This window comes from Crocodylus porosus, unplaced genomic scaffold (genome assembly GCF_001723895.1).
Source record: "Crocodylus porosus isolate Cpor-Errol unplaced genomic scaffold, CroPor_comp1, whole genome shotgun sequence".
Taxonomy (NCBI): domain Eukaryota; kingdom Metazoa; phylum Chordata; order Crocodylia; family Crocodylidae; genus Crocodylus; species Crocodylus porosus.
Genome location: NW_017728923.1, coordinates 1604300 through 1630141, shown reverse-complemented (window position 1 = coordinate 1630141; position 25842 = coordinate 1604300). Strand labels below are relative to the sequence as shown.

The window sequence follows — 25842 nt, the reverse complement described above, 5'->3', positions numbered from 1 at the left end:
CTGCCCTGCTGCCCCCAATCATGTGGGTGGTCCTCCTCTGGAGCTTCTCCCTGTTGTCCACATCCCTCCTGAAGTGCAGCACCCAGTACTGGACTCGGTACTCCAACTGTGGCCTGACCAGTGTCACATAGAGGGGGAGGATCACCTCTTTGGACCTGCCTGAGATGCATCTGTGGATGTATGACAAGGTACAGTTGGCCTTCCTGACCAATTCCCCACACTGTTGGCCCATGCAAAGATTCAATCTTTGCAGGTTAGACTAAGGCCCCATCAGGCTGCTGAGTACGATTTGAGGAGAGGTTTATACCCTGACCCTGGAAGGGGTGGGGGGAAGCAGCCCTTGCCAGGCTTTTGGGGACGAGGGAGGTGAGGAGTGTGGCCAGAGCCCAGCTCCTGACTGGCACCGACTGCTACTTGAGTGGTGAGTAGGGAGGAAAGCCAGGCAGGCCTGGCTGGGGTTCCGTGCCAGTGGGAGATGGGAGGGAGTGGGGATTAAACCCTCCCTTCCTCTCAGGCTACAGGCATCTGACCACACTCCCTGTTTCTGTCACTCAAGCAGCAAGGGGGGGCACTCCAAAGCAGGGCTTCCCACCCCCTTCTCAGTCAGCCAGAACAGTGGAAGGTCTGCATGTTCCTAAACTTCTTGTGTAATAGCTGCTTTTCTTTCCCTTTTTGGTGAGTCCTTCACTTCCCAAGTGAGTTGGGCTCCTGCTGCCCAAGATTTATACCAGTCCTGCTCGCTCATCAAATTGTGCAAGGCAGCTTTCTGTACAGTTTACTGCCATCATGCATGTCATGTTGCCTCATGAACATTAAAGCAGGCAGCTCAGTCACTGGAGTGTAGGACAGCTCTGTAAATTGAAGGACAATGTGGCCTTGATCTGTATGTTGTAAAATTAAACCTCCATCAGGTGCGTGGGCAGTGATGGTAAGGGATGAGCAGCTCTGTCAGCAAAACATTTGTCTGCTTTGAAACCAGAACATCAGAGAGAACACTCTGACTCTCTGAAATGTGCAAAAATCAGACAGAAAGGAGTCTTCCCTCAGGATCATGGTTTGGAAAAGCACTGGGAATAGCAGAGCCAAGCTAGACTGCAAAGGAATTGTATGCTAATGTCTAATTTCAAAATGTGCTATTAAATAGAGAGAGGTTGCTGGATGAATCTGGCTTGACTTAGTTTTAGACTGGGATTACAGTTGCCATTGTCTGCAGCAGAAATGGAAATATTTTATTTAAGGCAAATGACTTTTTTTCATCTTGGTAGTCCAGCTGGTTAGTTAATTTACCAATCACTGGTCCCAAATCCCTCCTACAGTATTGTTACTTTTGGGTCGATGAATTTTTTTTGTGCTGCAGTTAATTTCAGGCCCCTTGGCAGTACCAGAATCTCTACTTCTCTGCAGCAGACGGTGTGGAGGAGTTTTGATTCAGGTGGGTGGTGGTGTGAAAAATTGTTGATGGATCAAAATTGAAAAAGTCTTAAAAGAAGACTTTTGTTATGCAGTAGACTGTACTTTGTGGGGCTGTGAATACTAGATCATCCTGTTGTACTTCATGTTAGCTTGCAAAGGCCAAAGGACACCAAAAATTTGGCTGAAATAATAATGTAACCAAGTGTTTCTGTGCAGAGAACTTCCTCATCTATTCAGTTACATTGTATTTAATTCCCCTGGAACACTTGTCTGAACCCCCACCCCCAAGATGCTAAGCTTGCACTGTCAACTATTAATCCCAAGTGTCTGATTTAATTCAGGAATGATTTTTATGTTTCTGGTAACAAAAATGTCTGAAATCAAAGGTGGTATATGTCTTGCTTTCAGGGAAGTATTTAACCAGCTTTGCGTTAAGCAGCCAACGCTTGCATTTCTGGCTGAGTTCTTGGAGGTTGGATGAATTGCTGTTTAGTGGAAGTATGAGAAGGGAGGAGGAATAAGTACACCCCCTTTGGACAAAGGGAAAGTGGAGGTCTAATTCTCAACTTCATTTCCATCACAGTGATGACGACTTCATCCCTTATGACATGTCTGCTGATAAGGAACTGAAGAAAACAAAAGCTCCTTTGTATATCCGAGACTGTATTGAAGGTAGGAGATTCTAGATAGCTTACTGAACCTTGGAGAGTCTTTTAGAGTTTATGCCTGGTTGTTAGATTGTTTTGAGGTGGGGCTCCTTTTGCAGGCTGGCTTTCATCAGCAGACTCAAAGAAGTTAAGAAACATAAGAACAACACCCATTTACTGGGTCAAATCATGGGTTCATCTAGCCCAGTAGTTTCTTACATGGTGGCAGTGTGTGGATGCTGATTGGGAGGGTGAACAGGGCATGTCCAGAACCTTCCTGTCCCTACTTCTTTCCCACTGTAGCTTCCAGCCATTGGAGGTTTAAGAGGTACAGATTTTGAGTTGTATCCCTATCTGCTGTGTTCAGTACCTGCTGATGGGCCTTTCCACCAAAAATTTGTCCAACTCCCTTTTGAACTGGTATAAGCTGTGGACCTCCACAACATTTGGTAGCAAAGAGTTCCATAGTTAGATGCCATGTGAACAAGAAATTTCTCGAGTTAGTTTTAAATTGACTTCCTAATTAGTTTTTTATGTCCCCTAGTTCTGCTATTTTAGGAGATGGTTAATAATAAAACCCTGTTTACTTTCTCTGAACCACTTAATATTTTGTAAACCTCTATCAAGTCTCCCTTCAAGAGTCTCTTTCTACACTGAAAAGTCCTACCCTATTTAGTCTCTTCTCTTGTGGCAGCCACTGCATACACCTGGTCACCCTTGTTGCTCTTCTCTGTACCTTTTCTAGTTCTTTTATATTCTTGTTGAGGTGTGGGGACCAAAACTGCATGCAGTATTCAAGGTGTGGACACACCATAGATTTATTTATAAAATGGGCATAATAATACTTCATTATAACTCCCAACATTTTTCTTTGCCCTTTTGAGTGCTGCTGATCACTGAACTGATGTTTTTTAGCAGTGTATCCACAATGATTCTAAGATTACTGTTACCACACAGGAAAGCAAAGGTAGAGTCCATTGTTGTGTAATTTTGGGTTATTTTTCCCCTCCCCCTCTCTCTGCCCCTCAGTTAGGTCAAGCCAAGTGACCACGCTTTCTCCTGGTTTTCTTCTTGGTTCAGGTTGGTCAATTAGGTGATCTGGCCAGATAAAATTCCTAGGGGGAGAGGGAGAGCTTGATCTGCTTTCCGGTGGGCATTTTGAAAGTGGCAAGCAAATGCCTAGGCTTCTGCCTGGAGATTTACTTTAAGTAAAAACCTGGAAACTAGCCAGGAGGTAGGACATATATGTAGGCCAGTCATATCTTAAACAGACCACTGTGCCCAATTTCTGTACAGACTCGTTTGCTGAAAGTGTATTCTGACTTCCTCGTACTACCCCTCTTCGCACCCCCATCAATAAAGCTGTCGAGTTACAGCTTGCTTTGCTGTGTTACTGGGGAGGAAGGAGAGAAGGCTTCTGCTCCTTTGCTTGGCCAGCAGAGGTGGTCTGTTTTGTTTTGTTTTGTTTTTTTTAATTCTATTTTCCATCAGTCCTACCTGATGCTATCTTGGGATGCTTCAGGCTCAAAGAAGCACCCAGAAATATTACTGTGAGCAAAGCACCCCTAAGGTTTGCAGGGTCTGTGTGCCCCAGGCTCCAGAGAGCCCTACCAGAGACAACTGCCGGTGTGGTGGCAGTGTTACCCCAGGCTTGCGGGTGTTCTCCAGGAAGCGGGACGGCCAGCTATAGGTTCCCCAAGGGAGACTTCCAAAGTGTGGTTTTTGGGCCTGGCACAGTGAGCTGGGTGGCTCTGCGTAATAGTGCCCCCAACTGTGCACACCACAAATTTCATCTGCCATCTTGTTGCCCATTCACTCAGCTTTGCAAGCTGCAGTACTGAAGAACTTTGGGCTTAGGCTTTAAACTGTATAAGTTCCTGCATGACCCTGGCTTAGTTCCTAGTGCTTAGCTTGCTGCTGGTTCTTTCTACTGGAAGAGGAGAACAGTTAGAGCAAGGAGAGTGCTGTGACTTTGTGATCCAGCAGGTCAGGCATACTGAATTCTCAGGTTTGGTATCAGTGACATCGTTCTCCTAGGGAACAGAGAGAAAGGGAGGAATTAAGATTCCTGGAACAGAAGGTTTCAGGTAGTGGACAAAGCTAAGTGATTTGTTTTTGTCACCTTTAGTCCTAACTGGACCTGAAGATGTGGAAAAATGGGAGGCCACGATGAGGGTTCTGGAGACCTTGATTCAAAGGAATACAGCTGCTACACAAGAGGTAAAACTACATGGGCTGAGAATTGCCATGGGGTAAACTACATGGGCTAAGACTGTGTTCACAGTGCTACATCTCTCCCTTTGGAAGCTAGCCATAACCCAGCTCACTGAAAAAGTGACTGATCAGGCTGAGTTGGCCTGTTCAGAACTTGTGTCCAGGAATTGCCTCTAAGTACAGAGATGAAGCAGAGCAAGAGAAAGACCTGGATCAAGCGCAGCAAAGCATTTGGCTCTTTTTTCCTCTCAGTTTGGGTTCCTTTCACTTGGTTCGTCTCACAGTTGGAATGGAGAAAGTGAGCAGGCAGTGTCTTCAGATAGCTCCTAGCTGGGTAAGGCATTTGAAATTACCTGCCTTGCTCTAGGTTGAGGTGCCTGTAAGGTAACCATAAAGCTAAAGTAAGAGCATCTCCAAGGATCAGAAGACAAAATGTTTGTACCCAGTGCTCCCTCAGACTTATTCTTTCTCCTCTGACTCCACAAGTGCTGGTCCCTTGTCCAGGGTGTCTGAGTGAGACTGTTGAGGTCGCAGACCTCTGTTTGGGAAGAGAAAATAAGGGGCACTGATGTGAGGTCTTCAGTGGGGACTGAACACAGGAGTTTCAGTGCCAAAAGCATAAGCCTTTACCTACTGAGCCAGAAGCATAACACCATTAACTAGGAACAGTTTTAGTTTTTTTATCCTCTTGTCAGCCAGCTATTAGGTAGCATGTATTGTCCACTCAATTCATGGGTTACAGTCTTCACTGAGATCCTTCTGAAAGCTGTATTAAAAAAAATCTAATTCGAGAAGTAAACCCAAGCATTTATTGTTGCTTCAAGCAGTCCTGTCTCAATGATAGCCTTGTTTGTCCTGCCCTTTGCTGCATATAATAGGCTGAAGTCTGATTCTCTGGCCCTGCACTTCCACTTGTATCCCTATGATAAGAGAAGTAGCCAAGATGGAGAGCATTGATCTGGATAGCAGTTTGTGAGCCCTCTGAGGGGAGAGCCATCAGCCCAGCAGATGGACCTCTCTCTTCTTGTGCTTTGTGCAGGTGAGTGTGGAGCTGGCAAAAGTGCTGCTGCACCTGGAGGAGAAGATCTACATTGATGACTTCATGGAACTCCGTCAGAAAGCCCTAGTGGCTGTCACCGTCACAGATCCAGTACCAGTGAGTCTCTGTGCTGCTGCTTCCCTCCATGATAAGTGTAGGCTTAAGGACTTGAGTGGTAGCCTTTTGGTAGAAAGGAGGCGTGAGTTTATGCAGCAAGATCCTGCTCATTGCCCCCCCTCCCCCTTCCACACCCACACACATGCACTTAGTTGGGCCATGACCTGGAGCATCTGCCAAGGCACGATGGGGGGAAAATTCCAATAGAGAAACTCCAGGCCAAAGCTGTGGAGGATACAAAGTGACTGTACAGAGCAAGGGTTAGCAGCTTATGGCTCACAAGCCAGATCTGACCTATGAAAAGGTCTGATCTCCCACAAGGGATTGGTGGCACAGAGATGTGATGCATCACTCATCCACCCCACAGTGGACTGCAAAGTGTTTTGAGACCCTTGCCTGGGGAATGGCAAAGTTCTGTTGTTTCTTTAGTCTCCTTTGGAAGGGTCTGGAGGTAGGAGCCCCTGAATTTCTTCTGCACTGGTGATGCCAGCTTCCCTGTTTCTGGAGGGTCCTGATTTGTTACTAGCAGGATTTCTCTTCTGTGGAGTGGAGTATGGGTAGGACCATTGGGGTTCTGGTTCATACTGCTGTTCCCTGGCTCTGCAGGTGGCACAATATCTGACCTCCCAGTTCTACTCCCTGAACTACAGCCTCCGCCAGCGCATGGACATTCTGGATGTAAGTGGCATGTATCTCCTTCCTTTTTTTGTTCTCAAGTGACCTATACCCTTGTGCAACTGCCTGTTGTACCAAAACCCTGTATAGTTTCATAGTTTTTAGGGTCGGAAGGGACCTGAGTAGATCATCCATAAGCAGGGGTAATTTCTAATTTTAGGAGACTGGGTTGAGCGAGGTTTGAGCAGAAAGTGGGGAATGGCCATCACTTTCAACTCTTAGCACTGCTGTATATTATTCTTTATGGTATGTGGTGGACTAGCAAGAGGCATAATGCAGAGCATGGGGGCAGTGACTTGCCTGTGGTTGATGGGGAGTCTCCTACAATTCCTAAGGCAAACTTACTCTGTCTATTTAACTTCTTAAGAAGCAAGTCCTTCCCACAGGCTGCCACAACGTGAGACTAACTACTTAGAAAAGAAACCATTGTCTTGTTTCAAGGGGGAATGTCTCAGCTAAATGCTCCCTGACACCTTCATATAATAGGCCATTGATCATATTGAATGTGTAAGGTCAGTTGTTTCACCCCAATATTCTTGGTTCTTATGTGCCCATGCCATCCCCTCAGAAGCTCAGGTACAGATGACTGTCACTCTCAATTCCTTCTTAAGAGGGGTCAAAAAAAAGAAGCTTTGTTCTGTGTACCTAGGTTCTGGCCTTGGCAGCTCAGGAGCTTTCTCGACCCAAAGCTCCTGGTAAAAGCAAACTCTCCAGCGTCCAGACTCCCTACATCCAGATCCTCCCCGGAAGTGACAGCTCCAAAGACTGGAGAAGGATTGTGGATGAGAGGATCAGAAGTAAGACCCGGAGATTTGCAAAGGTGAGGCCAGGTTACTTGATAGTGGAAATGTAGTAATGTCTCATACCACTACAGCTACAAAAGGGGAATCTAGGAACTGTCACAAACCTATCTAAACAAGGGCAGAATATTTAAGAACTTGGGTCCAATGCAGTGTCAGCAAATGTGGGGTAACTTCATTATGTGGGACCTGAATCTGTGGAAACAGTCTGCCCATGTTGGGAAAGGACTGTATCTTGAAGTCTCTGTCCTGCACTGTTTTCATTCTGCAGTTGCTGCTCTCAGATTTGTCCTCTGCCTTTGCATCCCAACTCCCCTTCCTCTAATCCTGTACTAGCATCCTGCTGCCTTTATTCTGTATCTATTAGCCCTAAGTTCCCACTTATGCCTCGCATGGAAAGAAGTAAAGTAATTGTCTAGTCCCCTGCAAAACTGCACTAAATCTCATGTTGGAAGGTTCTTTCCTTTATTTCTGGCCCCACCGTCCTGTGTGTGCTGATTTTCCTTGCCTCCTATTTCCCTTCCCATATTATAAGGCTGGTTACAACTGCGTCCGTAGAGGAAAGAAGTGTTCTAAAATGGACAGCTGACTCGGGAGAATTAGAATATAGGGTAGGTAAGCTGTTGGCCCATTGTAGGTCTGTCAGCTAGACATGAATCTGTGGGTTGGTGAGTAATGGAGATGTGTTGGGGAGACGATTGATGTTTCAGTGACAAAAAATGCTGTTGTGATCCTTTCCCATCCCTGCCGGCAGCAGACAAGTAGGACAACAAAGGCCGTTACTTCTGACTGTATTCTCCCTTTCAATTTTTTTTTCTTTTGGGCAGGGCCAGTCTCAAGTGGAGCTCGTTTGTGCCCCAAATAAATTCAGTTCTGTGGCTGGTCACTTCTTCTTCCCCCTGATTCAGAATTTTGACAGGTAAGTGTGTGAGCTCCTTGTGACCCAGGTATTCCCATAAAATGACAGTGAAACATGGCTATGAGAACAAAGAAAAAGCATCACCTTGTTATTTTTATTGAATAAACTGAGGCAGAGAGGTTTGATGACAGTCCCATGGCCTCACAGGCTGTCGGTGCCTGACTCAGGCATAGAATTCTGGAGAGCTGTGTCCTCGCTCCCTGCTCTCGCCCTTGGATTACATCAAGCTTTTTCTTCTTGCAAGATCTTGGAAATTAGTAGCTCTTGGCCTCTCCAACCTATTTTTTTACTCATAGATTGATAGAGGAAAACAACTTTTTCCACACCAGTATCTTTAATTTTTATCCACTTGGTCTGAGGAAGTTTAAAGCCAGGCCTTATACGTGGTGTATGTGGAGGACAAGCACCAGGACACTCTGAAAGCACAACAAAAATAAACTGATGAAGGCCAATTTAAGGCCAAATCTCACCTGGGTTGAAAAATAAAAACCAGGTGAGGGGGAAAGAGATGAATTAGAGATAAAAGACTTGGTGTGAGAAAAGGAGCAGGATGAACACGAGTAACATATTGTACAGCTTTGCTTTTATGATGAGGCAGTGCTCCAAATCTTAGGAGATACTAAGTGCCAGCTTCTGACAGGTACTGATTTGCTGTGTGGCCTAGGCTAACTTATTTAGCCTCCATGTGCTTTTAGATTCCCTCTCTGTAAAACAAATTGGCATCTTTACCAGGGCTGTCTGACTTCTAAAAACCATGGGGCCCACATCAGGCTACACAGATGCTCCCCCCTGCCACTGTCCTGTCTGCCCCTGCAGGCATCCTCTCCCCTCCTTCCAGGTGGCCAACCTCTTCCCCTGTCATTGCACTGCCCCCTCTCCACTACACCTGCACTACATGGCTGTAATCCACCTCCTTCCACTCCCTCATGCACACCCCTCCCTGCTACTTGCCCTCAGCTTTCCACATAATGAACTGCAATGCCCCAGCCCCTGGGACAGAGGGAGGAACAGCAGACTTTGGCTGCTGTTGCTGTCCAAGCAATGGAGGAAGCAGTTTCATAGTTACTAGGGTCAGAAAGGACCTATTAGATCATTCTTCCTCCCCAGGTGCAACACATTACATTTATCCTTGTTAAATTTCATCCTATTCTGTTCTTCCCACCTCCCCAACCTGTCCAAATCTGCTTGGATTTGGTCCCTACCCTCTAGTGTGTTTCCCTTCCCCCATAGCTTTGTGTCATCAGCAAACTTGGACAAGGTGCTTACTACTCCCTCATCCAAGTCACTAATGAAAATATTGAATAGTACCAGTCCCAGGACAGAGCTTTGGAGGACTCTGCTGCCTACATTTCTCCAGGTAGAAACCGACCCGTCTACCTCGACTTTCTGAGTGCATCTGGTACGCCAATTTTCCACCCACTGGACTGTGTAATAATCTACATTGCAGGTTTTTTAGTTTATTTATAAGAATTGGGTGTGACACTGTGTCAAAGGCCTTTTTTAAAGTCTAGGTAAACAACATCTACCTCTGTTCCCTCATCCAAGCATTTTGTGACCAGTTATAAAATGAAACTAGGTTGGTCAGCGGGGATCTGCCTGCTATAAACCCATGCTAATTGCCCCTTAGCATTACTTTACCCGCAGGTCCCCTGCAAATGTGATCTTTAACTATTTTCTCAAAGGTCTTGCCAAGAATAGAGGTAAGGCTAACAGGCCTATAGTTACCTGGTTCATCCTTCCTCTGCTTCTTCAAAATGGGGACCACACGTTGGCCCTTTTCCAATCCTCTGGGACTTGTCCAGAGTGTCACAAGTGCTCGAACAGTTGTGCCAGTGGGCCCGCTATGACTCCAGCTAATTCCCTAAGTACCCTAGGGCGAAGATTATTAGGGCCTGTTGACTTAAATACATTCAGCCCCTCCAGATGGCCCCCTTACTAGGTCTGTATGAACCGCTGGTGGGTTGGTATGTATCCTGGGCTTGTCTAAAGTCCTAATGGGATACGTATTCGTATCTGTGTCTAGGAACACTGATGCAAAGAATTCATTTAGAATCTCTGCTTTAGCCATCCTATCTGTTACCAGTTGTCATTGTTCATCCTGAAGTGGTCCTAAGTTATCCTGTACTTTCTTTTTGCTGTCTATGTACTTAAAAAATGACTTTTTGTTATCCTTGACTTTTGTTGCCAGCCTAAGCTCCATCTCCGCTTTGGCTCTCCTCACTGTTTCCCTGCAGGCTTGAGCCAAGCAGGTGAACTCCTCCTTGGTGACTGCCCCCTGCTCCCACAGCCTATAGGCCTCTTTTTTTCCTCACCAGGCTCTCCTGGATTTCCCTGCTCAGGGTTTCTTTGCTTTTTTGCCCCCCTTTATGTGGACTGGGATAGACTTTTTTTGTGCCCACAGGATTAGTCCCTTGAGAAACGCCCACCCTTCCTGGATTCCCATCTCTGCAAGGCTATTACCAGTCAGTCCCTTCCTAACTAATTTCCTGAGTTTATCAAAGTTGGCCTTCCTGAAGTCCAGCACTTCTGCCCTACTAGTTATCTTCCCCACCTTTTGCCAGATAGTGAACTCTATCAATAGGTGGTCACTATCCCCTAGATTACCTTGTACCTGCATATCCCCCACCAAGTCATCCCCTGTGGCCAGTACCAAGTCTAGCAAGGCATTACCCCTGGTGGGGACGTATACCCCCTGTGATAGGTGAAGGTCCTATAAGGAGGTTAAAAACTTATGTGAACGGACAGACCTGGCTGCCTGCTTCTCCCAGCAGATGTTTGGGAAGTTTTAATTCCTCCATGACAACCAGGTCCTTTGAGCACACTGCCTCTGAGAGCTGCCTCAAATTCTAGGTCCAACTCATCCCCCTGGTGTGGGGGTCTGTAATAGACCCCTACTACTAGGTTTCTTTCTCCTTGACCCATAATACTTCAATTTGCCTTTCTTGTCCCAGTGTGACTATGGAAGATGTATATTGTTCCTTAGCACAGAGAGCAGCTCCCCCTGCTTTTTTTCCCCACTCTGTCCTGTCTGTACAGCCTGTAGCTCTCAATGCCCACTGCCCAGTAATGGGTAGGATCCCACCAGGTTTCTGTTAGCCCAACCAGGTCAAATTCTTTATTTGCAAGCAGGAGTGCAAGTTCTTCCTACTTGTTCCCCATGCTCCCAGCACTGGTGTAGAGGCATCTAAGCCCCCCGATAGGTGCCCTTGCTAATCTCCCATTCTGTTGACTGGTGGGGCCCTTGTTACTTACCTGGACTGCTCCAGTGCATGGCTCATGGTTTGTCATACCTGGCTTCTCCTTGTCATCATCATCCCCCGATGAACCTAGTTTAAAACCCTGCAAAGGAGATCAGCGAACCTGTAAGAGAAGAGACCTCTTGGAGAAGGATGTAGTCCATCTCACCTGAACAAGGCTGTATCCTGGAAGTGCAGGTCATGATCAAGGAACCCAGATCCCGTGCGGTGACACCAGCTCCAAAGCTGCGAGTTGGCTGCTCTAGCGCAGTTGCTTTGGTGCTGTCCTTGACTTCTGGTCAAGCCCACTTGTGCTCCTGAACCTCTGAGCCTGGTTCCCAGCTCCATGTAGTCACTCATGACCCTGCCCAGACTACTTGGGCTGCATCATTTGTTCCTACATAGATGAGGACCATGGGATTTAACCCCTCGCAGGCTGCCAGGTGGACAGCCCTGGTCTTCTACACTGTATACTTTGGGGTCTTCTGTCAAAGGCACTATTTGGTTCCCATCTGCCAGTTGAATAGGCAGTATTCATATGAGCTGTCTGCAGGTGCATGCAGTCAGGTTAAAATGGAGAAGCCCACTTGAGGTAGCCTGTATGGCTGGACAAGAAATGGAGCGTGGAGGATTGCAAAGCTCTGCTTCTGGTAGATCACAGTCATTTCTCAATGCAGCCACTAGGAGGCCCAGGCAGACAATCTCTTCACATGCCAGCTCAGTAATTTGTGCTCCTGGTCACAGTGTTTCTGGAAGATTTTCCTGCCCCTTGGTGGTGGCATGATTCAATGTCAGATAAGTTCTTACCCGCCTAGGAAGATGCACAATAGGACTATTAACGCAAGTCTCAGTTTTGGTTGTTTATAACAAGAAAACTGAATTTGGTCCTTTACATGCATTCTTCCTAATCAGTTGTACTCTGTAGGCAGACTAAGTGGGGCGCATGCTCAGAAGATGCGTAGTGCTGCTCTCAGCTCAGTCCCGGGTAAGAGCACAGGGCCTAGCAGCTCTGGTTGGGTCAGAGCCAATCTCTGTGTTTATGTTGGTGGCTGTAGTCTCAAGGGCTGAGACTACCAGTGACCCTGTAGGGGCACAACACTTCCCTGTCTCTGTCTGTACTCTTGACTGTTCTGAAGATGCATGAGGAAAAGTCACTGACCCAACTGTGTCTCTTGTGTAATAGGCCTTTGGTAACCTTTGACCTACTGGGAGATGACCACTTTGTGCTGGGAAGGCTGGCCCACACTTTGGCGATCCTTTTGTACTTTGCTGTCAATACTGTGGTAAGAAAGGAGGAGCTCATTATACTGATCTTGCAGGTAGCAAAGAGTTAATCCAGCCCTGCAGCTCTGAGGTAGCCTTTGATATAGCAGGGTGCATCAGAGACTGGAACTTACTTAACTGGGCTGGGAGTGATCTGATCATGGATCCTATGCCCAAAAGAGTGGAGAGGGAGTGGGGGGTGCTCAGAGGAAGCTTAAGAGCCAGGAACTCCAGGATCTGACACTGCCTTTGTGTATGATCTTGGGCAAGTCATTTTGCTTTTCTGCCTTAATTTCCTCACTTGTAAAATGAGTTAAGAGTGACTTTCCTGCTTCTCAGGAAGGGGATATAAATGAGATTGTCCTATAAGACTTTAAAGACAGAAACCACTTTTTATACACATTAATAAGGGCATTGGCTTACAGGAGACCAATCTGAGTGACTTTTATTCTTGTTACATGTGGCCTCATCCACAAATAAGTCACTGTCCCTTTTGGGTTGATGGGAGTGAGAAACTGGCTATTCAGTGTGTTCCCTTCAATCTTGTTTTTCAGGCAGCTGCTGCTATGGGAAAGGCACTGTTGGAGTTTGTTTGGGCTCTGCGCTTCCACACAGACTCGTAAGTTAGGTTTTCACTGTGTGAACATGCACATGCAGGGCTTTGTGGCATGCTCCCTGCTTGCCTAAGAGCACAAGGATGATTGAACACAGTGGCGCATCTACCTATTGCCCCATTGTGAGGTACTAGGAGAATGCACTTTACCCTGTCTAATACACATTAACTAAAGAACAAAGTTGTTTTAGTGATACTTTAGTGCGCATTAAAATAGGCTAATGCACTTCATAGTGCACGTGTAGGCGTGCCCAGTGCCGTTTTCTCTGCTCCCCTCTGCACCCCCTCTTAGCACTAAAAGAAAGCCTACATAGTGTCTTTCACATTCAGAAGAAACCAGGAGGGAGGGCTGTCATTGGGACTTCACAGAAGCTGTGACAGGTTTGGATAAAGTTGAGAGGATGCTGTCACTGAAGACTCCTGCCTCCTGACACCTACTATCTTGTAACCAAACTCCATCATTTGGTCTGAAACTTCTCATGGGTCTTCTCTGCTCAGAGCTAGTGGCAGTACGTATGTGGAACCAGGCAGAAATCTCAAACAACATTTGAGTTGTTATCCACATCACCCTCTCTCTCCCTGTAGATTTTTTTTTTTTCCAGCTGCTTTTCTTGAGGGAGCTGAGAGAACCCAGTTATCTAGTTTTAAAAATCTTAAAACCTGGAGAATCAAGTAGATCAGGTAGCCTTTCTGCTGCAAATGCTTTCCCCTGCCTCTTATCTCCTGCACTGCTAGACTCCAGGCTGCTACAGACGTTTGAGTTTTTGCTAGTCCACAGATTCTTGGGTTTGGAACTGACCTCAGCTCTTTTGGGTGCCTTCTCCACCAGGTATGTGCGTCAGGGCCTCCTGTCCTGTGTCTCTTCCATGCTTCTCAGTGTCCCCAGTGATCGCCTTCTGGAAGATGTGATTGAAGAGCTTGTGGAAACCCAGGCTTGGCTCGCTGGTAAGAGGAGTGGTGTGCCACACCCTGCCTATTGGTGCTGGGAATGGTGCAGGATCTCTTGGCCAGGAAGGGTAAAAAGGAATGTGTAGGTGGTTTCTTTGTGCTATTTAGTAGACTCCCAAATTGCAAATGCATTTATCATATGGAAGGAGGGGCTAGGACTGCTGCAGGGGATAGTGTACTACTACAGAGGCACCTAAAGTGTAAGCCAGGGATCGGCAACCCCCAGCACATGCCAGAGCATGGCACGTAAGGCCATTTTCCTCTGCACACCACAGCTGGCTCAGGCTGGTAGGCTGCAAACAGTTGCAAAGGGCTCCACAGCCCCAGCGTCAGGCTCTATGGTGGCAGCTGCTGTATGCACATCTCTGGGCAGGAGAGGGGCCAGGGTTGTACTGCCCTAGGCTCCTTTCCAGCTGGGTGTCTGGAGGCACGTGTGCAGCTGCCACAGAACCAGTGCCGGGGCTGTGGAGCGCAGTGCAGCTGTCTGCAGCCTCCTGGCCACCTGCTACAGCCACTGCAGGCTCTAAGCAGTTGCAACGGATGGCAGATAGGCTGCAAATATCTGTGCTGGGCTCCACAGCCCCAGCACCGTGGCGGCAGCAGCAGCTGCATGTGTGCCTTGTGGCGGATGGGGGGGAATGGGCTAGGGCAGCATAACCCCAGCCCCTCCCCCACCTCCTGCCCAAAGGTCTGCATGCAGCTGCTGCCAGCAGCAGGGCTTGGGCCCTTCACAGCTCTCCCACCTCTTGCATACCAAGTCAAGGTATAGGTGGAGGCTGAGGTTTTTGGCACTGCCCAAAATGTTGCCAACCCCTGGAATACGCTGTGGACCACATGGATCGTATGGCCATATTTCCATCAGGGAAGTGCAGTGTGGAGATTAGAGTGGAGCAGTACCCAAGCTCTTTCCAGCTTACATCAGGATGGAGTTTTTCATAGATCTGCGTTCTGAACCAGCTGCTCCTTAGTATGCTAAGGTGCTTGCAGGCTTCAGGTGTCTTGTTAAACAGCAGCATGAATCTAGATTTGGCAATATTTGTGTGATTTTTGTGCACTGAGGACACAAAGGATGGGTGAGCATCCTCTCCTACTTCCCATGGTGCTAGAAGATAGGAACAGAAGGACCTGGCCACTTCTTCCTAGTTTCTCTGTATTGAGAGGGAGAACAGCTGGCCTACAGAGAGGTGTGACTTAGCCAGCTTTCATGAAGGGAGCGTGGCATACAGCACAGAGTGAGTTCCTGGGCTCTCGTGGACTGCACAATGCAGTGATAGTTGTGTGCATCAGTGTTGCGTGAGAGGAGACACGCTGGAATGGCAGGAGAAAATAGCATTGTCTAGATTGAGCCTCCAACTAGGCTGAATCTGCTGATGTGCTCAAATTGGGCCATTTACTGTTCTGCTGTCAGTGGGTTTCCTTTGCCATGGTGACATTTTGAGAGCTGGCTTTCCATGGGGCTGGATAGGAAGGGGACATGTTTGTAATGCATCCTTTTGCCTGCAGATACATCTCTAGGCAGGTAGGGAGAAATGGTATATGTATGCTGGTGGGAGCACTGATAATGTGTTGGCTCACAGCTTTCTGCATGGTGCCAGTGGCTTCTGTTTTTTACTGGTTCCTGATGGACTCCCAGGACCCAGCTCTGCTTCAGAAACTTGGAACCATTTTCTTTAAATAAGTCTTTCCTTGTCTTCCCAAGTCTCCCTAGGTGCCCATCCTCCCATGAGCCATTCTCTGTTTACTGCAAGACAAGGCCTACACTGGGTTCCTGTCATTCCCTGAACCATGCTTTGCAAAGCTGCTGTCATGTAGAGGGGGTCCAACTAGATTCTCACCACCCATAGTCACTGCCAGTTGGTGGGATTAGTCTTAAACTTTCACAGTTCAGCCAGCCAGGGTTTAGTGGGCCTCTGCATTAATATTTAAAATAGCCCCTTCAAAGAGCTAATGAGGCACATTCAGTGCCCTCTATGGTACAATTTAAGCTGGCTCCTCTAGTGCTAGCAGACTTGTTACTGCCTATGTCTTTTTTGCAATGGAAAGCCACTGTGTTGGGATTTGTGTTCCAAACCAAATGCTGTGATAGCTAAAGTACAGATCCACTGTACAGGGCAGATGGGGCCAAATTCTGACAGCTGACGCTAGGGCTGGACAAATTATTTCTGGAGGCCTTTGCAGAAGAAGGGAGTTCTATAGCTTAGCTCTTAGGACTTCAGCTTATACCTAGGGTTGTAATGGCATCACGTCAAGTGCCAAAAGCAAGGCAAGCCCATGAGAACTGCAAGCCAGAGTCCCTGCTCCAGAGATCTTAGTCTGGCTCAGACGTGTGCATTATGCAAGTCACCAGAGGCAGGTGAATTGCTCTGCACTTGGAATAAGAAGTGGTTGAGCCGTATCTTTCTTGCTGCTGTGAAGTAGCTGTGGATAAATGCTGTCCCGCTGGTCCCTCTTGACAAGCTTCAGGTGAAGAGCCTGGATTTTAGGAGAAAAGTGGGGTTATTCTGTTCTTTGTTCCCTTGTTTTGATGGATTTTAGCGATGCCCATGGTATTACATATAGGGTGGAGTCTCACGTTGTTACTTCATTTTCGCATGAAGCAGCAATCTGTTTTTTGGATCCTCTGCAGATGTTGTTGAGGGAATTCTCCTCTTACGCCAGATGCAGTAGTAGAGTTATTTGAAGGGATAAAATTTCATATATCAGGACTAATGACAGTTCCAAGCATCCCTTGCAATGGCATTATTTTCTAGGTGCATGGTACAGGCTCTGAGGTAATAAAATGAGGCTGTAGTAACTGTCATGTTGGTGGTTCCCTCTCTCTTCCCTTCCTTACATAGGGTGTGGAAACACCATCATGAAGCTGTCCCCAAGTTTATAAATAGCTCTACTCAATCTGAATGAGTCATGTGCTCAGGCTGACAGAGCTGGGCTCAGAGCACACTGCTTGTGCGTACAGGATATCCTCACACAGACTCTTTGCTCTTCCAGGCTCCCCCTGCTCTGACATCCTGAGTGCATCCTGAACTTTACATCCCAAGCCCATTAGGCCTCTGAAATAACAGCTGCTGGAGCATTTACTTAATACTCCTGTATGTGCTGCATGTAGCACCGGCTCTGCACAAAGGAACCATGATGGCTTGGATGCTGAGACTTACCTTTTCAGAGGGCTGTCTGGGAAGCAGCCATCAGTTGCCTAGCGGTGGGCTGCACTTTCCTCCAGTGCGGTGGTGCTTGTGAGCATTCAGTTATGTTTTCTGTGCTTGCAAGTGCAAGGGACATTGTACAAACCAAATTGCATGCAAGGTTTAGGAAGCTGCCTTTGCCTCTGAGCTTTCGTGTTGGCCAGACCTCAGGTTCCCAAGCCCCACCAGTATTTCTGAGCAGTGTCTCCGCATCAGCCATGGGGGTGCTGTTCTCAGCTTGTGCAATTCATGCCTAAAACCTGTTATCGTGGGTCTAGTTCTTGAGACTTTTCCTTTAAACTGACAGACGACCTTTTCCCATACAGCCTGCTTGGCTCTTCTAGCTGATCTTTCCAATGACGACAGCCCAGGCCCTTGGCTGCCAACATTCACAAAAGGGCTGCAGGCATCCAGGTTTACTTCATTTAAATTTCCAGGAATCAGCAGGGTTGAATTGCTTTTTCAGTCTGAGCCTCCATCCCAAGAGTGTATTTGAAGCCATTATTAAGATGACTGGATTTCTAACTACAAACAGCATTCATGGGAACAGGCTAACAGGCAGAAGGATGAACTCCAAATTCTGTCTCTGAAAGAACGTGTGCAGCATTGTGACCTCTTGGCATGCATCTCACAATGGGATTTGGCTCTTGGAACAGAAGAGGCTGGAGTCTCTGATTTTTTTCCCTAATTGACAGGAATGGTTAATGTTGCACCCCTGTGCCACCTGCCTAATGTCCAGCTGCCAGTTTTCTTGGAACTATAGTGTTCTAGCCATGAGCGTGCTAAAGAATATGCCACTGTAAAACCCTTCTTTTGGTCCAGACCAGTGATTCCCAGCCAGGGTGCTGCAACCCCTCTGGGGCGCTTTGAGATCTTTTCAGGGGTGCTACAGACTGCCACACAGTCGAGACTGTTGGATGTGCAAACATGATTCACAAGCCATGCCGAGAGAGTTCAAATATGAATCCATAGTGTCAAAAACATTCTGAACTGTTGTGGTTTTTCTGAGTTCTTTGCAACAGAAGAATTGTTCTATTATTTTTCTGTAGTCAAAAATCAAATGAAAACTAAGAGCTGTCATTTTCCCAAGAGATGTCTTGAATCTAAAAAGGTTGAGAATCCTCGATCTAGGCCATTTGGCTCTAGGAAAGTCCTGAAGAGCCAGGAATCGAGTGTCTTTGGCCATATACAGGCAGGAAAGAAATGTTAAGCTCTAGCTCAAATGTTTTAGTTTCCTTTTGTTCTTCCATTCTGTTGGACTGACACCTTCAGTGAGATGCTTGAAAAAAGCTCTGCAAAGAGCAGTTTTTCTTCCCAGTTCATAAATTACGGGATTTTCCTCTCTTGCAGATGTAGCAGAGAAAGATCCAGATGGTGACTGCAGGAGGCTGGCCTTGCAGAATTTGCTGCTAATGGAGAACCTGAAAACGAAACTTGAAGCTGCCCCTTCCTAGGTTGAGAGGGAAAAGGCTTGAAAACAGAAGTGACCTCTACCTAACACTTTTGCCAGCTGGTTGTTTGTAGGCACTCTTGGGCCCCTTCACCAGTCACCTGGCTGAAGGAGAGGAAGAGTGGGGGGGGAAAGGGTGTAGAGCTGAGAGCCAGAGAGCCTGGCTTGACATCTGGACTTTGTAGTGGAGGCCAACTTAGTGAGCTGTTGCTATCCGGTACTGAGTGTACAGATGCAGGAAGGTACATTAGTGCTGCCATCCTCTCTGCACCTCCCCCCATCTCCAACACACTGCATTGGCTATTTATAGCCTTGGCAGATTTGAGCGTTCTGCTAAAAATATAGAAGACCTCACAGCAGTTTTCTCCTCAGAAAAACAGGAGTAGATGTAGCCATTTAGCTCCTAAGGCTATGTCTGTGGTACATCCATAACGCAGAATCTGGTATCCCCCAGTAATTGTTTTTTGGCAGAGCAGTTATCGAGCAACTCCGTGGGATGTAGTAGCTTTTTATAGAGGCTGCCATTGCCCATGATGCATGTTGTTAATAGTCACAGTAAGCTCCTGCCTACCAAAAAATGTGCAAGACCTCAGAGCAGAAACCCCACTCTGCCCAGCTGAACCCACTGGACTGGCATTCTGTTTACAAGGGATGAAGCAGGCCTCTCTCCTTTGTGAGTACTCATATTATGGTAAGAAGCTGTGGAAGCCAAGGACAGGGTCAACTCAGCATTCTGCAGTGTATTAAAGAGAAACTGCCTCGGTCACTGCAGGCTGGAGTGTCTGCTTTGAAAGGCTCCTCCCAGCTTGGGGGGTTGAAACAGAAGTCATTTGTTAGTGTTCTCCAAACTGATCAACGTGTGTGAAATCTCACAAAGGAAATAAAGCTGTTCTTCCTCTAAATAGGAGGACTAATTAGCATGAATATGTGCTAACGTGGCTGCTGAAAATACAGGTTTCCCTCGCTTTATGAGGGTTCTGTATGTGCAAATTCACTCTTATGTGATGACCCTTTTTATACCAAAAATTCGTTATATGCCAGGTAAATTCACTCTTATGAGATCAGTGTGCTAGAAGCCTGCAGTCAGCTGCTTTATGCAGTGCACTGTGGGAGTGACGTGCACTAAAATATAGTCTCCTGTGTCGATCTGTGCTCCTTGCAGTGCGTGTTTCTGGAGTTGTCATCCCCATTCTGATAGCGTCCCATGCTTGTGTGTACTGTCGGCGAGTACCAAAATTGTCTTATAAAAGTAGTAGAAATGGGCCTGAGGGTCAGTACAGTTCAGGTCTTGGAATATATCCCTATTTGTTGCATTGTAAAGTGGGTTGCCTTTATGTGAATTCAAGTTATGTGCTGTTTTCCAGGATTGCACATACAGCATGAAGCAAGGGGAAACCTGTAAACTGTTTCTGACAAATCTGGGCACAGTAAGAGCCTTAAAGGGACTAAGATAAGGATGTCTTGAAGGCAAGAGGAGAGACTGACTTCATTTCTGTGTTTGCTGCTCCCATGCTGGTTATCTCTCTGCTGTCAATCACTAGGTAGGGAGTCTTAATTCCTGAAGTTGCTCTTGGAACACCTTCAGAGTAAAACAAAGGGCAGAGCAGCTGGACTTTACTTAATCAAATGTTAGCTGTTAAACTCCATTGTGTTAGGAAACAGGCTTTGTCGGGATTTTTTTTTCCTTTTTTTTTAAAAAAAAAAAAAACAGATTGAAAATTCCTTTAATTCTGCAGATTGTATAGGACTACAGGGCTGCCTTAGGTCATGTTCCTTATTGTATGTTGCAGCCAGCTGTTATCTGTGGTAACAAAATACAAGAGCTAAAGGTATGGAGTCCTGGCTGTTGGTTTGCATTTTCTCTTGATTTAGTGACCAAGTTGTGGCCCAGACACTAACTGTTGTGCCTATCTCCTTTTAGAAGGAGGTGAAAAGAATCTTCCTTCCTGCCCCAGGGAGTGAAATACCATACTGCCCTTCTCCCTAACAACTGGCATTTTTAACAGACCATTCTTGGTGAGATGCACATTTCACTGCAGTAACAAAACTGGTTTTACACTCTGCTGGGGTAGAAAGTCCTAATGCACAGTGCTAGTTCTGTACCTGCTGCTCTCATCCTCTCACCACTAGTGCCTTAATTGCACTCGCATTCATTTTTTCTTAAAAATTTAATAACATAAAAAATAGCCACTCTAAATCTGAAAACTTTTTTTTTTTTTTTTTAAAAGATTAACAATAGGTGTCAGCCCTTCTGCATAATACATGTATTTAAGGAGTTCATCACTTGAACAGTTCTGCTTATATTTTCAAGCATAACAAAATTAAACTGCTTGGTATAAACCAAACAATCCACTGCATCAAGGCTTTTCAGAAACAAAGTGGTGGACTTATTGCCCCTAGGGAGAACTGATCAGGAAGCTGGGTACTATGCCTTGTTTGTCTCAGCAGTGTTAACTTCTGGAATAAACCAGTCCAGTATTTAGAAAAATGAGCTGTCATGGATCCTCCACTTCGTCGGCCACATCCTCTTCGACCTCCTTGGTGTCTTCCATGCTATTGTGACGAATTCGCTCTGGGACAGGGTTGCGGCTCAAGGGGATGCCCAGCCCCCTGTGAACTGCCTCTATGGTGCGTTGACTCACATAATAGGTCAGGTTCACACATGGAATTCTTTTCCTCATCTCTTCCAAGTACCTGTAGGCCTAGAAGTAATATACTGAGTTATGTAGTGTCATGCATCAGGGTCTTTACTTGACAGCCCATCACAGTACAGTGGGGGAGAAAAAGCACCCAAGCACAATTAGTAACTCAAACTATTCATTGTACTATTTATCATATCGCCCAATCAGGAATCCACAGCAAGGTCAGTAGCTCCCAGCTTGGATGAAATGGAGATAGATACCTGCCCTCCCTCTCCACAAATAAAATGAAAACTAAGGGTGCAGACATGAGGAGGGGAAGAGGAAACTGTGCTTTACTTTAAGCTTAATACATCCCCACACCGAACAGTGCATGCTCACAAGAGACATTGTGTTAGTAGGATTCAGCTTGCCCAACATCTGTATAGATTGGGTGCTTCAGCAAGGCTTTTGGAGGCTCTTATCTAATAGTGGACTCAATCAGCTATTGGATAAAAGCTCCAAAAAGCCCTGCTGAAGCACTTGATCTATACAGATGCTGCAGAGCTGGGCAGAATTAATGCCCTGCCTCTTCCAGTAAAGTGCTGTTTTGGGCGGGGGTTTTCGCATCTGTCAGTGCCCAAAGGGACCAACAGCCGGAGGCCACTGCCTTGAGGGGTCATGTTATTCACTAACTTTTAGAAAATTGTTGATGAACTTTCATTTCTAGCACTTGATTTCTATTGTATGGATGTGAGGCTTCTTCTCTTCTTTTTATTAAAAAGCTAAGATTGGCATTGAAAATTAAGAAAGGGACTGTGATAACCCAGTAGCAGCCTTGTATCCTCTACCCTGATATCTGAAGCACTGCAGTATGAACAGGTTAGCTGCATGGCTAGGAAGCCTGATGTTCAGCACCTGGCTCTTTTAGAACAGCAGGTTACTTTTAGTCCAAGGTCTATAACTCTGTGCTGTCTGGTACTTCCTGCTCTGAACAAATGATTCATCGCTTCCTCAGATGGCTTCAACTTTGATTTTCCATTTTTTTTCTGGTCCAGGTGGCTGCAAGAGGTACCATGTAATAGCACAGAAATATGACCAGGCCCTTCTATCAATGGGAACAGTTGCACATAATGCAGGAGCCTTCATTGCATTTCCCTTTCCATGCCCTGTAACAAACTTTCTGCCATGAGATGAAAAATGGATTTAGACATGCTGTTCCTTCTGCACACCCTGCACAGGCATCAGCACTGGCAAGGTTAAGCTGTTTAACAGTGATATCAGCTCTTTTTGGGGGTAAAGTTTAACATGAATACTCAGAGCAGCTGTCAACGATGGAGTGTCTCTGTTTGCGTTCTGAGAAAGTACTATAGTAAGCTGCACTCTCTAGGGAGGTAAATAATTTAAACTGTAAACTTGTAAGACGGGGAAAGTCCTTTATCTTTCGACAATGTGGATGGTGCTCTAAAATTAACTTACCATCTGGAATTCCTCCACCTGCAAGTAATGTTCAACCATAAACCCCAAGACGTCACCTAAGCGAATGGTACTGTCAAGATCTGGCTCATCTAGGAGAAGCTCGCACTGCCTGATTGCCTCTTTGGGATCTTCAGAGTAAGCTCTAACAAAAGAACATGTTGAAACAATAAAGAATTTGTGCAGAGAAGACCACAGGACTCTGTTTACTGCATTTCTCTCGGCTGTCATACAACTAGGAACCTTGATGTATGTATTTGTGCATGGGGCAAGTGCTCATATAGCCTCCCTTCATTAAAATGGCTGTCTTGGTAACTTACCTTCAACCAAGAGGTTAAATAAGCAAAAGTTGCATTTACTTTGAGGTCACCTTTGCCTGTCACTCAAAAGTCAGCATGCTACTCTTTAGTTGCATATTCTTCCCTTCCCCAGGGGGCCAAGTTTTATGACTGCTTTAAGAGTGAGTTGTTTGCACAGGGCTAAACTACATTGCTACTAATGTGAAAGCTTTCCTCAAATGCAGTATTTCCATATGCCGTTTTCCATGCTTGGAGCACTGAATGTTACCTTCGAGCCTGGATGAATCGCTTGATCAGAGCCATTTTGCTTTGCAAAAGTGCCAGTTTGCTTTCCTGCTCAACAGGGCTCCTAATCTTTGCCTTTGATAGGCATTTATATGCCTCAGTCAGGGCTCCTTGTGCTTTCTCATAGTTTTGATACTCGTCAATCTCCACCTGCAAGGAGAGTACCAATTAGGAAGGAGGTTAAGTGTCCTGTTCCTGAACGTCAGAAATCAAACTTCTCTGAGAATAAGGGGATGTACCTGAGCACAAGCATCATAGAAGCCAGCCAAGAGGTCAAGGGCTCTTCCTTTGGTATAGAAGCTAATGATATTCTTCATAATCTCCGGGTCTTTACGCCAATCCAATGACTGTAAATAGTTGGCTGCCATAATATAAATCTCTCTCTGTCTGGAGACTCCAGCAAAAAATACTATCTTCTCTGTGTCTCCAGACTTCAGCAGTGCTCTCATGGCCTGCAAAAAGAGGTGAGGAGGGTCATAATCAGCAATATAGAAACAAGAAGCACTGCCCAGACTGAGATGGACTCAAAATGTTTATAATCCCTACTATACAATCTAGTGCAAGGACTCCCTTTCATCAGATCTTCAGTAGCCCTACAGCAAGACATCTGAGCAAATAAGTTCCATCTCACAGAAGGAAAAGAGAAGGTCCCATGTGGGAAGCCAATCCTGTGGAACTTGGGGAGGACCCTGAGGAAGTCTGAACCCTGAAAACGAAGCAAAACATAGGGCCTGTAAACATGATTATTTCTGCCTAGACTTAAACCAACTCCGTCTCTTTAACAGTAGCAACTTACTGTATCTCTGACAGAGTAATTCCTTTAAAGCAATCCATTAGCTATTGATTACAAGTATATACGATTTGTCACTCTACATTTATGAAAGCCAAGATGTTCAGACACTGGTCCTGTAGCTTCTCCTATCCAAACTCACCTTCAGTTTGTTTCCTGCTTGAGTGTATTTCTTGGTTGCCATATGGTAATTGCCTTGCCGCATGCAGCAGTCAGCAATCTGCTCCAACAACTCTCGCCTAGATTCCTCAGAGAGCTCCTTGGAATCCTTGGAGATGGTCATCTTCTCTGCCATCTCCTCTGTAATAGTCAGGTTCTGCTTCAGACAAAGCTGCAGGGCTTCGTGATACTAAGATGAAAGTGGGAGAGAAATAAGCTTAGCTAATTGTTCTGTACATAAGGACATTAAATCATGTTCAGCTTGCTACACTCTGGGTTCAATCCCTAGTCATCCCACATCTTTTAAGCCTTTTTGCATCTTAAAAGTTAGAGTGGCTACATTTGAAGCCAGCAAGACCCAAGTGATTAGGGCTCCAACTGCCTGGGCTGTATCATCTTAACATCAGAGCAGCTCCTAAAAACCTTTCTGAAGTGACTGAATCTAGGGGTGGAATTAAATTTGGGTGTACCCTAGGTCTGTAACAAGTGAAGCCAAAACCCTCAGGGAATTCTGAGTGGTTCAAAGCAGGTGTGTATTCTGCATTTTGGTCTTTGTTGCAGTGTGGTTTGGGTCCTAGATGCAACCTGACTTGCTGCTGAGCTCTGCTCTTCTATAATCACACAAAAGAGGCCAAGAGAGAATGCTGTAGGGGCTTTTACCTTTTTGGCTGCTAGCAGCAACTCCACAGCTTTTTCATATTGGCCATGTTCAATGAAGAAGTCGGAACAGCGTGCCAGCAGGGCAGGGTCTGCTTTCTCATCCAAGTCCTCAGCAATCAACTGCAGGGCCCCAAACTGCTGTGTGGCAAAGGCCAGCTCCAGTGCTTTGGAGAAGTGTCCCGCCTAGACAAACCATCGACAAATGTTTAGTTTTCCACCCCCTCATAGAGGTTTCCACACAAGCTCCATAAGCCACCTGATCACTGAGTTTCTGCAGAAAAGCTCTGGCTATATAAGCTACCACTTGTATAAAGATGCCTGCAGTCCTTACCTTCTCCCAAAATGACTATTATCTTTGTCTAGGTCTCAAAATAGTTAACTAAGGCCAGTGAACCTGACTCAGGGTGCATAAGAACAAATTATAACCCTTTGGATGTACAAGGCTGCCATTGGCTCTGTATGTACAACCCTTCATGGCTGCCATTGCTTGGCAGCTCCTATACCTTTCAGTGTAAATATGTGGGCCCACCTAGCAAGCTAGCAACTAATGTAAGTCTCTGTATGTCTTGCACAGCAGAGTAGCAAGTCCTTCTAACAACAAATGTAAAAGCACTGATGACCTTTGATGGAAGTGTCCTACAGTGACAAAGGGGCATATTTCACCCACTCTCTTGTAATATGAGTGGTTGATTTGTTACAGTTGACAAATACAAAGTATAGGAAGCAGTTTATCATTATCATCCTTCATCTGCGATAGGGGTGGGCCAATGCTGATGGCTGATTTTTAATGAGTCATATCAGCCGATACCAATCTGCTTCTGATATGCAGCCCCACAGCATGGAGAGTAGTGTCCAGCTGGTAAGTCTGTTGTGGGGGAAAGGGCATGCAGCGGGGCAGCTTGAGGCCCCCGGTGTGAAAAGGAGGGACTGGGGCTGGCTCTGGAGCTGGGACATTCCTTCACTGTAAGCTCGGTAGGAGGAACAGATTAACGGGAAAAGAAACCTTTCGGGACCATGGAGCAGTGAACAGGCCAGCTAA

General features: G+C 46.2%; 2 protein-coding genes across 4 annotated transcripts in view; one reads left to right on the top strand and one right to left on the bottom strand.

Annotated features, from left to right (window-relative positions):
• TELO2 (telomere maintenance 2) overlaps positions 1–19434 on the top strand; it is a 31776-nt gene extending 12342 nt beyond the window's left edge. For both annotated transcript variants that reach the window (XM_019539925.1, XM_019539926.1), the window contains 10 exons: positions 1997–2085; positions 4189–4280; positions 5314–5430; positions 6037–6108; positions 6755–6925; positions 7733–7824; positions 12244–12343; positions 12878–12942; positions 13766–13881; positions 18417–19434. In XM_019539925.1, coding sequence (XP_019395470.1) covers positions 1997–2085; positions 4189–4280; positions 5314–5430; positions 6037–6108; positions 6755–6925; positions 7733–7824; positions 12244–12343; positions 12878–12942; positions 13766–13881; positions 18417–18520 — 1018 coding nt within the window. In that variant the 3' untranslated portion in view covers positions 18521–19434. The remainder of the gene's footprint in view (positions 1–1996; positions 2086–4188; positions 4281–5313; positions 5431–6036; positions 6109–6754; positions 6926–7732; positions 7825–12243; positions 12344–12877; positions 12943–13765; positions 13882–18416) is intronic.
• A 1328-nt stretch (positions 19435–20762) lies between these two features.
• IFT140 (intraflagellar transport 140) overlaps positions 20763–25842 on the bottom strand; it is a 167701-nt gene continuing 162621 nt past the window's right edge. For both annotated transcript variants that reach the window (XM_019539922.1, XM_019539923.1), the window contains exons 25-30: positions 24804–24986; positions 24127–24333; positions 23434–23646; positions 23178–23344; positions 22614–22755; positions 20763–21218 (exon numbers count right to left, since the gene is read on the bottom strand). In XM_019539922.1, coding sequence (XP_019395467.1) covers positions 21012–21218; positions 22614–22755; positions 23178–23344; positions 23434–23646; positions 24127–24333; positions 24804–24986 — 1119 coding nt within the window. In that variant the 3' untranslated portion in view covers positions 20763–21011. The remainder of the gene's footprint in view (positions 21219–22613; positions 22756–23177; positions 23345–23433; positions 23647–24126; positions 24334–24803; positions 24987–25842) is intronic.